General features: G+C 39.0%; 1 protein-coding gene across 3 annotated transcripts; it reads right to left on the reverse strand.

Annotated features, from left to right (window-relative positions):
• Positions 1–2,624: 2,624 nt before the first annotated feature.
• On the reverse strand, positions 2,625–14,783 carry LOC137172238 (5-hydroxytryptamine receptor 3A-like). 3 transcript variants are annotated; one of them, XM_067576541.1, is made up of 10 exons: positions 12,891–14,777; positions 11,912–12,072; positions 9,922–9,966; positions 9,658–9,767; positions 9,331–9,500; positions 7,457–7,614; positions 6,699–6,909; positions 6,429–6,608; positions 3,655–3,740; positions 2,625–3,546 (listed from the first exon to the last, which is right to left on the reverse strand). In XM_067576541.1, exons 1-10 carry the CDS (start codon positions 12,937–12,939, stop codon positions 3,319–3,321), a joined length of 1,398 nt encoding a protein of 465 aa, XP_067432642.1. In that variant the 5' UTR covers positions 12,940–14,777; the 3' UTR covers positions 2,625–3,318. The 3 variants fall into 3 exon arrangements, with proteins under 3 accessions (XP_067432642.1, XP_067432644.1, XP_067432643.1); XM_067576542.1 differs by having other exon boundaries at positions 3,396–3,546; positions 3,644–3,740; positions 12,891–14,783; XM_067576543.1 differs by lacking the exons at positions 11,912–12,072; positions 12,891–14,777 and adding an exon at positions 10,066–11,896.
• Between the last annotated feature and the right edge of the window lie 2,042 nt (positions 14,784–16,825).

Raw genomic sequence — 16,825 nt, forward strand, 5'->3', positions numbered from 1 at the left:
TGGATTGGAGGCTGTCAGTGGTGCTCCCTGGTGGGACAAGCTGTCTGCTGAGGTCTGTCCTGGAGGAGGTACCCCCTGACCATGATTATTTTTAAGAGGAGTAAAGAGAAGTAAAATAATTGTAAAACTATGATTCCTATTAATTTAATATGTTTTGCAGAATATTATATATATATATATATATATATATATATACATATGACATGTTGTAAATGGCTGAAAAGTTTAAAGATTAAATATGTTGTAAATAGTTGTAAAGACTAAATAAACAATGTATTCAACAATTACTTTATTTTGCTGCATTCAAATGATATATGCGGTCATTCAATGCTATTTTTTAATTACACTCTTGAGTAGAGAGAACACCCTGTCCATCCATCTCTTCTTTTCCTCTCTCTGCCAGCTCATGTCTTCCTTGATGAGCTCAAGAATGAGCTCATCTCTCCCTCTCTTTCTGTTGACTGGCTTTGGCTGGCTTTCCGTCTCTGGTCATCCACTGCTGCACGTGGCCCAGCAATGGAGACAATAAGAACAGGAGGTCTGTCCCAACATCTCATCCATTAGGACAAACCACAGCCAAGTTGCAGCAGTGGGTTTCCCACTCATGCCCTCCCCTGACCCTGGACACTTACAATCCTAAGGCAGAGGAAATCAGTCATGGCAGTTAACAACCAAAACAACAGCAACAGCGGAAATAATTTCAGCAAAAATTTGTTTATCAACTTGCATGATTATAATAAATGTAATTTCAATTTAAAATCATATGTAAACACTTTTTTTTATTATCCCTTTTTTTTTTTTTTTGCTTGCTGAGGAGTCACCATGTCCTGCAGGCCCATTTCCTCCAGAATTGTCCTAATCACAGAGAGAAAACAAGAGAAAAGGGAAACACTTATCAATCATGTTAACACAGGGATGCAAACTTAGGAAGGTTGGAAAAAGTGACACAGAAGGAAATACACAACATCCCCCAGAAATCATTTACTTGGAAGCCCTATTTTGGGTTACAGAAAAAGGTGACAGTCACAGCTTGCATCCCTGTAACGGTACTATTGCCCCATCTCCTGGTTGTCTTATCATCATGGGCTTTGTATAGGATGAGGGCTAATTTAACAATAACCTTCAGTACAAGATGAAGATAAAATGGAGACATTACAAATGGATACTGTTGCCTTACCTCCAAGCTACACTGGCTGAGTTTTTTGCCCCAGCAAAGAAGTGATCTTTTCCTACCCTCATTTTAATAGACTGAGCAGTATGCTCCTTGCTCCTTAAAACAAAATGAAATGTTACTGTACATTTTGCTTCACACCACCAAACAACGGCAGTTTAAATAGCAAAATGACCAACTTCGGGTTGACGTTAGCCATGTAATCAATCCCTACATTTGTACTGGACATTGAAAGTGACTTTTCAGCTGTCTGAAAACCAAGCAGGGTTCACAACAGTCTAAATTTGTTCACCTTGCTCCATTTGTATGTTATATGAAGTCTAAGTTATATATGAAAATGCCACAATTTCAGTAATGTATAAGTTAACCTCTGAACCTCTTAATTTTGAAAGTGAAGTCTTTAAAAGCTTGACTTTCAAAAGTTGTAACTTTGGTTGGATGCGGGTGGCTGAATTGCAGTAAGTGCAGCGGCAGCTCCAAATAGATAACATCAGTTAATGTCACTATTTTAACAACAATTTGAGGTTTTAAGGGCCTTATTTTTTTGTCATATTGTTAGCTGTTTGAGTGAGTTGAAACCCAAAACTTACATTTAAAAAAAACAAACGGACTGAAATGCATTCTGGGATAAGTTGGGCTGCAAAGGATCCAGCCATTGTATCCTCCTCTTCCAGCCTTCAAAATGAGACAGCCTTGGTTGCGCCGCTGTGACGCATTCAGTCTTCAAATGCAGCCCTCTAAGGATGAGGCCCCTGAATTGAGACACAGCTATTAACATGATAAACAGCAGGACTGTGGCTACTTGAGGACTGATCCTGATTAATGAATTAACTTTTTGTCTGTGGTCCAACACAAAAAGGTGAATGATAGTTCAGTTCCTGTTCCTGCTCAGTGATACTTCGCTTGGAGAAATGATGTTCTCTCAGAATACAGATCTTGCATCAGGCTGCCCTCAGTGCATTTGAATTTGAGTCTGTTTGACACATAAAGACTGATAAAGACAGTAAGACATAGTAATGACTTATATAAACTCTGAGTTACTTGAACATTTTTCACTGGGCTCCTGAATTTCTTTGTGTGCTCCTAATTTTTTTCATTTAGGAGCATATATACACCTTAGGAAAACGTTAGCGTGGAACCCTGCGACACTACCATCCATAGAGCAAAATCTATTTTTAAAACACCAAATGAATCCAAACTTCACAAAAACTGACAGTGAATTGATTTACACTTCCTAATATATTTTTGTACAGAGCATAACATTTAGCTAAAAGGAGAAAATTTAGATTCTTTAATAGTTTATTTGTGCAATACAAAGAGTGCGATGCATGTTTTCAAAGCAGTTGCATAGAACAACCAAGAAAGCGGGGAAGGTGAGCGCTTTTGTCATGGATGTGCTATTTCCTGCAAGTAGTCCATACCAATGCAAATCAGGTACACATCAAACTCAAAAAAAGGAGAAAGTATTTGTTTATTCATTTTCTGCCAGCACAAAAAGGAAATTAAATGATGACTAGAAGAGTGTACTCAGTAGAGTGCAGATCTCTGCCAGGTGTGTACAGACGGCAGTGAAGATAACAAGAACAAGGATTTATTCATGTTATACTGTGCCTAACTTTAGTGGATCATAACATATCGCGTATGGAATTAATCAGCAGATGCTCTAGTTCAAGATGAGACCAAACTTTTCTATTGATGTCAGTTTTTGAGCCACAATAAAGGCCAAACTGTTGCCTTCAACAGACTAGGTAAGCCTTGTTTTTAGCCTAGCCAATTGCCAGAAATGCCTTTTGCTATGACATAACGCATATCGTAAAATGGCAAGGATTGCTGAAAACACTAAAGTCTAAGGTGTCTGATGCACTCATAAGGGATGGCATTATAAAATTCAAAAACTGTGAATCACCACAGCCACAAGAGGTCCTTGAACATACAGTTATAAATGTGGACAAAACATATTAGGCTGATGGGTCCAGTAGTATGCAGGATTAGCTGTGGACAGATAAACAGATACACCGACACACACACACACACACAACCAAACGCATGATCCCCTCCAGGCTTACACCTGGCGGAGGTAATTAGCTATTCATATCAAAGAAACGGTGACTCAATCATATGCTCTCATTAAATAGCAATAATAATCTCTACGGATTGCTCCAGTTTGAAAAGATAAGAATTAAGAACAGGCTGACCACTGTTACATATAAAATAAAGAAAACTCTGTTGACTCTTTTAGCCACTCTGGTCCAGTAGCCACACTTCTCTTCCTTGCTGCTGTTGAGGAGCAGAGTCAGTGTTTTCTCCATCTCCCTCAGCTCATCTGAGAGCTTCTCCAAGGCATGGTACTCTTCTGTCCGTTTACTGCTGTTGCCCTAAAAAAAAGTTGTCAACACAATTTTGGATTAGGTAACATTGTCAGCTGTTACATTTGACACTGAGCATTTTGTTTGAAGAGAATTAAAGTCTAACTCAATTCTAACCTCTTTGGCCACAGGCAGCCGTTCAGATGGAGATTCACCAGCAGACACATCATAGACACACACACATTTAGTCCATTCGTGCACATCTGAAAGCATTTACACAAAGATGGTTTTTACCAAATTAAAATAATACAATTGACAAGTTTGTATTCATAATAAAAAATAACTAAAATTCTTCATGATACCAGTAAAAGAAATAGTAGTGTAGTTTCTGTGCCTCTCCTTCATGTTGATGGATTGGGTTGCACCAGCTGTTCGTAAATCCATTACTACGTCTGTGTGTAGAGTCCTTGCTAAGTGCTTCGTAATTATTAGTTTCAGACTAGTAATTTATTTAATTGGGTTGCACCATGGTGATGTTGAACTCTTCCTTTAAGTTTGAATGCATGCAGATATTTCATCCATATCAATCAGCAACCTCAAATTTTCAACTTAAACGGATCATACACAAGCAAACTAACATTATCTTTGTCAGTTGGTTTAGTTAGCTACTCCAGTTACACCCAGTAGTTACTAGATTCAATATTTAGTGACAACCAACCTCTGATCAAATATCAAGTCACATATCTTGACCATATTCCCTATTAGCTACCTCCTTTACTTGTCAACCTTAACAGGTCATACAGGCAAGCTAACCTTATCTTTGTCAGTTGGTTCAGTGAGCTATTCCAGTTACACCTGGTAGTTATTAGATGTAAATATTTAGTAAACCAGCCTCTGATCAAATGTCAGGTCACATATTTTGACCATATTCCCTATTGACTACCTCCTTTACTTGTCAACCTAAACAGGTCATACACGCAAGCTAACGTTATCTTTGTCAGTTGGTTCAGTGAGCTATTCCAGTTACACCTGGTAGTTATTAGATGTAAATATTTAATAAACCAGCCTCTGATCAAATGTCAAGTCACATATTTTGACCATATTCCCTATTAACTACCTCCTTTACTTGTCAACCTAAACAGGTCATACAAGCAAGCTAACATTATCTTTGTCAGTTGGTTCAGTTAGCTACTCCAGTTACACCTGATAATTAGTAGATGTTGTAGAGTAAAGTCCCTGCATCTTTCGAAAGCAGACAGCACGAGCCTCAAACAACAGACCAGCTCTTTCTTCAACCCCCCAGGAATGCTGGCCAATACTATATAAGTAAGAGTCCCAAACTCCTCACTGACCAGACCATCTAAATAAACAGAAAGGATCAGATAAGGAACCCCCCATCTCCTGCATGGTCACCAAACCAGACCATTGACCCAAACCATCTTTAATCCTTCAAGCTACAAGAACCAGCAAGATGGGAAGACCAATTCACATCTCATTGTGAACTGATATTAACATTTGGGAAAAAGACCCCCACCATTGGTTATCATAACTCACCTCTAAGAGCCACCCGCCAAGAGTCACTCACAGAGACAAGCTGGCACCGACTTTAATCCCACTGTGGATTTTGATTTTCAGGACTTGAATGATCAACCCAAGAACTGATCACTGATCAAAGAGAACAGAGGACTGTAAAATGGAATTACAAATGTTTTAGATTTTGTCTAAGGACAATTAATATTGCATGTTAGTATGTGTTTGTATATCACAATATGTGCTGTTATGTACTTTATTTAGACTTTTATTTTACTGCCTTAAAGCCAAGAAATGTACCACGAACATAATTCCATCATCTTTGATAACAGTAACATAATTTTTAGTACCATTCTGCTTGTTTCACTTTCAGAATTCTAAAGTTACTATAAAAAATGTGACTCAGGGCAACAGGAGGTAAAATCTCAGAATCTAGAGTAATGAGTTGAGGATCAAGCCTAGGAGAGCATGACAGCATAAAACCGGGAGCTCTACTCTAATGGGAACTTTTCAAGTTCGGACCGGCCAACTGACTCATCATTACAAGATCCAGACTCCAACTCCTCAAACTAACACATCAGACCACATTCTTCGCAAGAAGCCACCCCAGGGAGCAAGCAAGTATTCGTACAAAACCTTCTTCAACTTGCTTTAACTCTGGTGCTTTCATTATTTGTCATTTCAATTGGCAGTTCAGAACTAAGCTGTTGTACCGTTGATTTCACTCGCTGCTTCTCAGGTAACAGTCATCTCATCTGTTTATCAGGTCTCTCATACCAACTGCTCAATAGATAAGTCTGCATCATTCATTCAATTCATTCACTAGCCATAGCCTTGTGTGCCAGTTTCCCTTTCCCTCTTGTGTCTTGTTTGTGAAATGTTGTTGTGTTTAGTACTTGTATCTGCAGTATTAGTAATGAATGTGTATGTAACTAAAGTGGACTTATTTGTGTTTTCTTGTGCTTGCATCTCAGTCACTTAACCTTAAAAGACCTTTACCCTTGCAAAATCATAATTAAGATTTATAACATTCATAATTCTAATTGACTTCTCTTGTGTGGTCAACAAGGAGGACTATTTCCCTATTATTATATCTACATTAATATGAGTCTTGTCGCCGGACAAATAATTTCATGTTGGAGTTGTGCACTATAATAACTCATAATTCCCCCATAAAATCATAAAGCTATTTGAGTGCAACATTATCTTTGTCAGTTGATTCAGTTAAGTACTCCAGTTACACCTGGTAGTTAGTGGATACAAACATTTAAAAACAGCCAACCCCTTCTTGAAAAACTAGTTTGTGTGTTCATCCAGTTTAAATGTAGGATTGTGTAAATCTCCTTTTAGTTAAGACTTGTGTTAAAAGAAGGCTAAGTTTGAATTTACAAACAGCTGGTGCAACTGGTTCTTGTTCTCACCTCCTTTACAGTTATTGAAGTTGACTTTTCCCTGTTTGTCCCTACAGTCTTCACTCAGGCTTCGGTCTCTGTCTGCCTCGTTGTCTTGCGATACATGGTCTTTCTCCATCAGATACATCACAAAAATTGTCTCCACAAGGCTGAGCAGCATCAGAGCAAAAATCCCAATGCAGTAGACCGCTGAAGGGAGCCAGCAGCATCATTAATGCAGACAAATAATTACACATTGGGTGAGTATGTGCTCTTCAAGGCAAGCCTGAGCCTCTTTACCTATAAGTGGAATCCTGTTAGATGAGGAAGGCAGAATTTCATTGAGAATAAGCTGCAGCACAGTGACAGCGAGCAGCACAGTGACCTTGAAGCTCAGCTTCTCACCCCCGCTGTCCGAGATCAGGAAGGAGGCCAAGTCCAGACACAAGAAGAACATGACGGGCAGCAAGAAGTTAATGATGTAGAGGACTGATCGCCTCCGCATGTTGATCTGTGAAATTATGTTTAAGGGTTAGGTGGTTGATAACAGGGGCAACTGAAAAAGCTGCATTGTACCCAGAATACAACAACAAAGTAATCACCAATCTGCTCATGTCTTCAGTGTTAAAGGAAGCAATGAAGTAAAAGTTGTAAACTGCAGTGAAAAAATCCTACATTCAAATCAATAATGCACTCAAGGAAAGGTTGATGGACAAGACAGGATGGGGTAAGGGAGGAAAAAATAGGGAAAGACTGAGAGAGAAAAATCAAAAGAAGATGGAAGGAAAGAAATGAGGAAAGAATGGAAGGAAAAGGGAGGGGCGGACAGGACAGAGGGAAGCAAGGCAGAAAAGAAGAAGATATTAGCAATATTTTTAAGTTTACCTCTTGAAGCTCAAAAATATTTTTTTGAAAAGTAACTATCAACTGCTGTCAGATGATTTCCCTCTAAAATGTTATTGAGAAAAAAAAACAATCTTTCGAAAAAGAAATACAACTACCTCAAATAAAGTGGTTGATGATATAGTATCTGTATAATTGTATGTATTGATACGTACAGTGTAAACGATGATGTCTTGGCTGACTAAATCACTGGCATTGTTGGTGGTGACTGTCATGTTGATGAACAGCCATTCATACTGGGTCCGCATCACCTCACGAGACCACTCTGTGGCCTCTGAAGAGTTGTCGCTTGGCTGGAGCCGAATGTCCTTGGCTGTGGTGGGAGATAATATAATTGGTTGAGGTTGATTAGGTAAGGAAAGGAAGCAGTGGAGGATAGGTGGTGCAATCTGGTGGTGTGTGGGGGAGACTGTGAGCCAGTGTAGGTTTGATTGATGGCTGAGCAGGTTAGTTATGTTCGATTAAGGAACAAACTATCTACCATCTAAACTAACTGATCTTGAGATTTTCAGGTAAATTTTTAAGTGGTTCAGTACAGCAGTGTATATTGCTGCCACCGGTATGTGACAAAAAATATTCGCTCAGTTTCTCTTTATAACAAGAAACTTTTTAATGTTAACGTGTGTAAACATTTTCACACAATCCTTTTCACATTATTGCTAACTACCAAATTATTCTGTTTTTACAAGAAACTTTTCTTGTAATAACATCACTTTATCTTGTTATATCACAAAACTTTCTTATCATTTCACAAAATGAATGCATCTCATTAAAGGCATACTATGCAGGATTTGTTGGTTGCTGTTTGTAAACACACAGTTCAAAGTTGGACCCTCCTCACTGGCTCAACAACACCAGAGCGAGCTGAGAAGGGGAGATAGAGAGAGAGAGAGCAGTGGTGGTCGAGTGAGCTAGAGAGTGAATGAAGAGAGGGAGCAAAGAGGGAGAACAAAGCCAGTGACTCAGAGAAACCCTGCGGGAAGGTGCCACATTGCTGGATTTGGTGTGAATGCAGTGCTTCATCCTGTCCACTGTGGCCTCTCCGCTCTGTGTGTGTGCAGCTCAGCCCGCCCTCGGTCAAGCAGACACACAGACCTGCAGATCTTTATACATTGATGACAAAGAGACAGAGAGCGGAGCAGAGGAGAGAGACGGATGCAACCTGGTCACTATGTTTTGAGTCCCAACCTCACACTCTGCACACTGTTATTGGCTGGGGGCTACACTCTCACTGCACAAAGGTTGACACCCAGAAGCATCCATCCAACACAACAAAATAGTAAGATGATGAGAAAATACAGGCAGAGGGCAGGATCTTTGCAGATAAATACACAGCCACACACCTCTAGTGGGTCATAAGCAATGATTAAGAGGGATTACTTTTACATGAGTGTATTGTTTTTTAGGAAAATCCTGCATAGTTTGCATTTAAAACAAACTTTTTTTTATTATAACATGATAAGTCGGTAAGTTAAAACAATAAAATTCTATATGTCATTAAAACAAGAAAAAGATCCAGTCAGTGCCTAAAGAGATGATACCTGAAGCCTACACCTGCTAGAAAAAGTCAAAATGACTGGTTTCTTGTAAATCGGAATAGTTTGATATCTAATAACAATGATAAAAATGACTCAGATTAACATGAAAAATATCTCGTAATAACATGAAAAGGATCTTGTTTGACTGACATTAGCTGGCAGGCTACCTGTGTTTTAGTTTTTTTATCCTCTTGGACACTAATTTTTCTCTCAAAAGAGAACGAGACAGTTAATTCACAAAACTGATCTGTATGCTGCAGAGAAAAAACATGTAACTTAATTTGGACTTTTTAGCTACTACAATTACATAAATAGCCTACACTTCTGCACTTAATCACAACAACCAAATTACAGCAATATGTTTTCCTCTTAAACTCAGCACTTATTTTATGTATCAAACTCCAACACTGGTCCCATGATAGGCATACCAAATTTGCACTCATGTGACAATAAACACAAACATGCTTATAAACAACTCGTCACGCCCTTACCAGTGTGTGTGACAGATTTGAAAGAGAGGTTGCAGCTCTGAATGTCGAAAGGGAATTTGTAAATGTGCATCCTGCAGGTGCTGACCAGCACCTGGTCATTCTGAACTTCAACATCACCTTTATCATTGATGGTGAGATAAGGGCTTGGAGGGGCTTTGTCCTTCTCTGTCCTGTATGAGAACACGCACAGACATGTGAAGAAACACACACATTATGGCAAATGCTTCAAGACATTAAAAAAATCTTAGGTCTGGAATTGCTTTGGCACTAAAAACTAAGCTAATGAATGTAACTCATCACCAATACCTGATCTACTAAATCACTTACATCTCTTCAATGGTGAGATCTGGCTTCCACAAAATGTCACTTGGAAGAGAAACATTATCAATTCCACAAAACTCCTTTGGATCCCAGGAAATGTATTCATTGCGCCACCTCTACAGGGAAAAACAAAGGGCAAAAAATCAGTAAACAGTAAATAAAAGAGAAAAGGAGAAAGAGAGACAAAAATTTGAAGATGCAATTTGAAGGAAAGAAATTTGAGTTTCTCAACGATAAGTTCAGTCTTCATCATCCACAGACAGAACTCACCATTACAGTCCAGACGTAGGGAATGAATTTCTGATCTTTCTCAACCTGTAAACAAAGAAATACGTGTGACACAACAAACACAGCCCACTACTTGAAATTATCCATCACAGAGCAAAACTTTTGTAAAAACAGCACTAGTATTACCAACTCAGCATCAGAGTCATACTATGAGCAACACTTCAGTCAAATCGAAACTATAATCTGGAGCACCAGTATGCGTACAGAGCAAACAAATCTACAGAGGATGCAATCACCACGGCTCTCCCACACTGACCCATCTTGAACAGAAGGGGACATATGTGAGGATGCTTTTTATAGATTACAGCTCTGCGTTCAATACTATCGTCCGTAGCAGGCTCGTCAACAAACTACTTGATCTGGGTCTCAGTAACTCCCTTTGCATGTGGATCAAGGATTTTCTATCCAACTGCCCCGGTGCGCCACAAGGCTACATGATCAGTCCTATCTTCTACTCCCTTTATACGTATGACTGCACCCCCACATACTCCTCAAACACATAAAATTTGCAGATGACACAACAGTGGTGGGACTGATCTCAAACAGGGATGAGACAACCTACAGAGACGAAGTCTGCAAACTGGCTGAATGGTGCTCCGATAATAATCTATCACTGAATATCAAAAAAGCAAGAGAGCTCATAATAGACTTCAGGAGACACCATGAGGACCTCTCCCCCTAAACATCAAGGGCAAAGAAGTGGAGAGGGTCTCCAGCTTTAAGTTTCTGGGAACTCACGTTTCTGAGGACCTTACATGGACAATCAACTCCACTGCTCTTATCAAGAAGGCTCAACAGTGGCTCTACTTTTTAAGGACACTTAAGAAAACCAACCTGTCCACGAAGCTGCTTAAGTCTCTCTACTATTGCTCTATAGAGAGTGTCTTGACATATTGCATCACAACATGGTATGCCAACTGTTCAGCAGCAGACAGGAAAGTTCTTCAGAGGGTCATCCACACATCACAGAAGATAATCGGACTCCCCCTGCCCTCACTGGAAAACATATTCAGATCATGCTGCCTCCGTAGAGCCAACAGCTTCCTGAAGGATGTTACACACCCGTTTCACCATCTCTTTTCTCTGTTCCCATCTGGAAGGTGCTACAGGGCCCCAGTTTTTACCCCAGAGCCATCACTGAACTGAACTCCACAAACACTGCCCCCCTCCCAACATAACACTACAAACCACAGCACTAAAGAACTGAAAAACTACAAAATTGGGGGAATTGTGCAATAATTGTGCAATAATTGTGCAATAACATCTGTACACTTTGCATTTACGTCTCATAGGTGCAACAGAACTTAATGTAAGTATCTTATAGTTATTTTTATTATCTTTTATCTGCTTTGTTGTTACTTACCTGCATGGACAGCGAATGAATGAATGAATGTGTGAACCGTTTTCAGGAGCTGCACAGCAAATTTCATTGTACGACTATGTGCAGTGACAATAAAGGCATTCTAGTCTATTCTATTCTGCAGCTATATAAGAAATTCACCATAAGTGCTGACAGTGTGCAAAATCATTCCTTTAAACAAACTTATCAAAAGGGCAAGAGTTCATATTTAGAATTTTTTAGGTATTATGTTTATGATACCTCATTATAAAATAATGAGCCTAAAAAATAATTTAATTAAGGCATTACAACAAAATCTATCTAACTAACTCTTTTTCTAAAACTTCACTGTTTCTTTAGTTTCCTTTGCCTTTGCCTTTGTAGAGCAGTATAAGTGAATCAATACTTATACTGCAAGGATCAATCTCAGTTGATTCATGCATCTGTTATTTAAAATTTGGTTTCAATTACACAATATGTTCAAGAGTTATTATGGCAGTCTGTCAAGTATACAAGGCTGCAGGAATTTGGCAACTAATTAAAGCAGAAGTAAATACAGAATGTCCAATTTTGATCAAAATGAGCGGTATCATTTGAAAGATTTACAAATATTTTAAAGCTTGAACCACTTACCACATCCAGAATGGCATAGAGCAGTACTTCCAGGGATACTCGAGTGGGCTGTTTGTAGTTTTTAACAGGCCGGGTCATGGAGTACAGCTCATTGTTTTTGGTCAGGTTCAGGTGGTTTAAAACATCCTGATAACAGCAGTTACGCTCAGAGTACACCCCATCTACAGCAGACACAATAAGACGCATTATCTATGACAGAAATTTCTTTTTAAAGGAAGGAAATCAGGATATGTCCATGCTCTTAACTTTTAGATTAAAACTTTAGGGCTGTGATGTATGTCTCGGCATCAATTACTGTAAGTCCTATGAATTACTTAATTACTGTGGGTGTAAATTGCTTCTGAATTTATTATCAAACCATGAAAAACAACAGCTCATTAATATCTGCAGTTATATGCAGTGATTGTGGTCACTAAAAGGCCATTATGAGATGGGCGTTGGCAGGAATATGAGGTATTATCTCATCAGTCTGTTAAACGATTAAGCTTTTACGCAGTCATGTGAGTCTGAATTGGGCTATCCATTTTAAATACGTGTGCAATATGTTGTTCATGTTTTTGAAATGGACCACAGCACAATTTTCTCTAAACTAATTATATTAACAAAAGGTCCACTTAAGTCCCTCTATTTTGTCAATCCAATGTCCTTTTATTGTTGCTATAATGAGCTATGTTTTTGAAAATGTATTGTCAACAGGAAAGCCTTGTGGTGACTGCTGGCTCACACCAGTTAACTCATTAGAAACACCAATCAGACATATGCAAATGACAGAAACATAGGAGAGGAACTCTTAAAATCAGCAGAGCTTTCCACTTTCTTACACTTAAAATTTTAAGGGTTTAAGCAGGCAATGCAGGTTGATTAAAAAAAAAAAAGCCACAAAGAAATGTTCAGAAAAAAGTCAATTCCTTTATCAAAACTGTAGTAGATTTCTCAGGATACACCTGCATGCATCATGCTGAACATTGTCCCAGCTTACCTGTGAAGAGGAGCAGAGAGAAGAAACCAACAAGCATCATGAGGGTCATCAAGGTGTGTAAAGCTAATGTGTATCCCTGTCCTCTCAGTATTGTCTGGAAATGTCACCGAGTCTGTTGCAGTAATAATACCACTGCCTCATACTGGAGAAGGGTGGGCAAAGTGAATGATAGACCCTTTATGTGTGTGTGTGTGTGTGTGTGTGTGTGTGTGTTTTAAAGAAAATGTCATTAGTCTAACAGCCATCCGGAGTGAGTGGTCACTCCCACAACAATCATCACAGCATCTGTCTGTGGTCTTTTAGGCAAAGAACAAGTGGTGGGAAAGCCCCTGGTGGAATCACAAATGTAAATGGACTGTAATAATGTTTAACAGCAAAAATGAGTACAACTAATACAGCTAATATACATTTTGCACACATCCAGGTGAAAATACATTGAGGAACAGAGTCAGTGACACCTAAGACTCCTGTCTGAGATTGTCAGTATGCTTTTATAACGCTGAAATTATCACATACGTATATATATTAACAATATATAATTTTTTTTTTTTTTTGCGGTGAGTATAACAAATGTTGCATTAAATAACAGTGACACAATCCTTATCTCCTTATTTCCTCCAGGACCTATATGCACACATGGCATGTAATATTCCTTTTTATATTAATTTAACATTTAACACACTATAAATGTTTTTAATGACTATTTTAATGACTTAACCTATGGCACCCACCTTATTACAAACTTAAATGAAATGAGTGTTTGATTCTTACTTGTATGTCTTTTCATTTCAGTATTTTTATTTCCCTTGTGATGACGATATCTCAACACATATGAATGTAACTAGATGATTATGATCATTCACCGATCAGTCACTGGTCATTTGTTTCCTGTGGGTATTTCCCTGAGGGAGACCTGTGGTTGGTCGAAATGTTGCAAATAAAATTAAAGGGAGCTCTGATTTAGTGTGCTGTTTCTCCTTGTATCACAATCCTCAATCCATTTTTCTCCTCTGAAAAGGTCATGTTTGGCACATGAATCACCATTCAAACAACCCCAAATACTCACATTTTAAAAGTGGTATCACACTTGGTTTTGACATCATATTAGAGTAGAAGTTTAGGGGTAAAAAGGGTAGTTAGATCCAAAATTCACATTTGGAAGCTAAATTATCTTTGTTTTATATTTTGGAGCTGCCATGACAGTGAACCTATTGAATTCTATCAGTTTTGAAATCATCAATTTTACACTGCAAAAGACCAGTAATATTAGATAGAACATAAGAATTTGAAGCAGAGCACACCACCCTGTGGCGGCACAAAGACACTGTCAGAGGAGACTGAAATGAAGGAAGTCAGGAACACATTAATGTCCAACTGAAGTCACATTTAATCATCCCTCTTTGCAGTCAAAAATATAACATGTTTTTTTAATGTATTGTTAATTATTTTCTATTATTGGCATGAAGAAATTCTTGTCTCATCCAACTAGGGAGGTATGGGAGGTTTTTTTGATTTACACTAACTGGCAGTGTAACGCCGTACTGAACAGAGACAAAGACACAAACTGCTGTAGCTTCAAGTCATGGACAGTCTGTGGCTCGCAGGGATGTTGAAGAACCAGGGTGTGAACTACAGGGGAGCCAGGAGGAGCTTGGCTCCTCTTAGTAAGACGTGAGCTCCCCTGAAAATATGATTTCTCAAATATTGACAATACACTCTTTTTGCCATGCATTTCTATTTTTCTGTATCTTCATCATCATGGATCATGCATAAATAAATAAATAAATAAAGGTTGAGTACACGCTTAATCCTCCTGTTATGTTCATTTGTCAGGAACAGCAATGGTGTTCCCGGGTCAATTTGACCCAATGCATGTTTAATTATCTAAAAGATGTCCGAAACCAAAAAAATCCTGACAAGCAGCGTGAATATTTCATTACTAACTCCATTACTAACTATTCTATCAATATTTATTGCAATGGTGTTCCTTACCTCTAACAGGTAACGGTTCAATTAGGATAATTCACTCGTTTTTCATTTTAAAAAATGCATGTTCAAACTTTTTTTTAAATGTTTCACCACTTTATCGCTTTTGAAAGACCAACATATGAAACACAATAGTTTTACATAACATTGAAACATAACATTTAAATTTTGTTTTACATACATGCACTGTTTGTGAACCAGAAATGAACAAAATCGCAATACAACAAACAAGCAATTGCAATATGAACATAGGTGTGTGTGTGTGTTTGTCTAGGTGTGTGTGTGTGTGTGTGTGTGTGTACATCTACACAGCACACGAGTGACATGTCACCACACTGTGCTTTGTGCAAATGAATTTTGCACATTTCACACAGGTCATGCTAGTCTTGACATCGTCAGCTGTATTTCACCATTTTTTGACATGAATGTCTTGCTTGGAGGAAAAGGAATAGCAATTCCCTCATCTGGTTCAAAATCAGAATCATTAGAATCAGAATTTTAGCTCAAGATGGTCTTCATCCTCAGACACATCCTCCTCCATTTCACTGTCATGATCAATGATGACTTCCAGAGCCTCCTGGACTGTCATCCTTTTGCTTCTGCTGCTCATTTTGTAAAGGTTTGCCTGACAGAGTGTAATGTTGGTGGGACTCCCATGCAGAGAATCTTTTATATGTTTTGCCCCTCCCCTGTTGAGTGTCCACTGAATGTGGGTGGGGTTTTCCCGCGAGAACATAAATGGTTCTCGTCAAATATCGTAACACCTGCACCTGTGTGTGTGTGCGTGTGCTTTGTGTGTGTGCTCTGTGTGTGTGTGTGTGTGCTCTGTGTGTGTGTGTGTGTGTGTGTGTGTGTGTGTGTGTGTGTGTGTGTGTGCTCTGTGTTTGTGCCGTGTGTGTGTATATGTGTGTGTGTGTGTGTGTGTGTGTGTGTGTGTGTGTGTGTGTGTGTGTGAGAGAGAGAGAGAGAGAGAGAGAGAGAGAGAGAGAGAGTGATTGGGATGAAATATGTCTCACAGTTGCAAAGAAAAAAATAGTCTGACATTTCTGACACCCTTTTACCTCCAGTTTGACTGCTGGGTCAAATTGACCCGAACAGTATCTATGTGATATAAACTTGCAGGGGGTGGTTGCAAATATGTGAGATGAACCATTTTCATATTATATGTTGATTACACTAATTAAGGCAAGCAGAAGAAGTTTCATACTGAAAAAATACTTTTAACTATTTTTCCTAGATCTTCAAACTTTAAAACGGGTCAATTTGACCCGGAACATAACAGGAGGGTTAAGCACAGGATTGCTGAGCCCAGTTTGAGCTTGTGGAGTTGTCCTCGTCTCTTGGTTGACAAGTCTGATAAATCTGATTGGTTTTGTACGGATTTTCAGATAGTGAACAGTGTGACAAAACCTGACTGTTACCCTTTGCCCTGGATGGAGGATTGTGTTGACAGTGATGGTAATGCCTCACATGTAACCAAACTTGATTTGCTTAAGGGGTACTGGCAAGTCCTGTTAACTGATCATGATAAGGAGATTTCCACCTCTGTAACACCTGATGACTTTTTATAATACACAGTGGATCCTTTGGGATGTGCAACGCACCTGCTACATTTCAAAGGCTGGTTAACATTGTACCGTCTGGTCTCTGTGGGTGTGAAGCTTACTTGGTAATATACTCTGATTCCTGGCAAAGTCGCATCCAGCAGATGAGGGAGATGTTTGAGAAACTTGACACAAATGAAAGCAACTTAGCAAAATGTGCATTTTGTCAGGCAACCGTGGTCTATCTGGGGAAAGCGGTTGGCCGAGGTGAAGTGCCTCCAGTCCCGTCCAAGGTGGAGGCGATCTTAGCAATCCCTGTTCCTGGTTCCAGACGTGGCCTGCACTGCTGGTTATTACAGGGGATTTTGTAAAAACTTTTCTGCCGTTGCAGCACCATTAACTGAC

The sequence above is a fragment of the Thunnus thynnus genome, chromosome 20 (genome assembly GCF_963924715.1).
Source record: "Thunnus thynnus chromosome 20, fThuThy2.1, whole genome shotgun sequence".
Taxonomy (NCBI): Eukaryota; Metazoa; Chordata; class Actinopteri; order Scombriformes; family Scombridae; genus Thunnus; species Thunnus thynnus.

What these genes read in the sequence shown, in the direction of transcription:
- LOC137172238 (XM_067576541.1), bottom strand. Translation starts at nt 12,939, where the DNA reads ATGACCCTCATGATGCTTGTTGGTTTCTTCTCTCTGCTCCTCTTCACA. An exon ending in AAGACATCATCGTTTACACT is followed by an intron (nt 6,910 to 7,456) that starts GTACGTATCAAT and finishes ATAATTTCACAG; the next exon opens with ATCAACATGCGGAGGCGATC. An exon ending in GGCTGCCTGTGGCCAAAGAG is followed by an intron (nt 3,547 to 3,654) that starts GTTAGAATTGAG and finishes ACTTTTTTTTAG; the next exon opens with GGCAACAGCAGTAAACGGAC.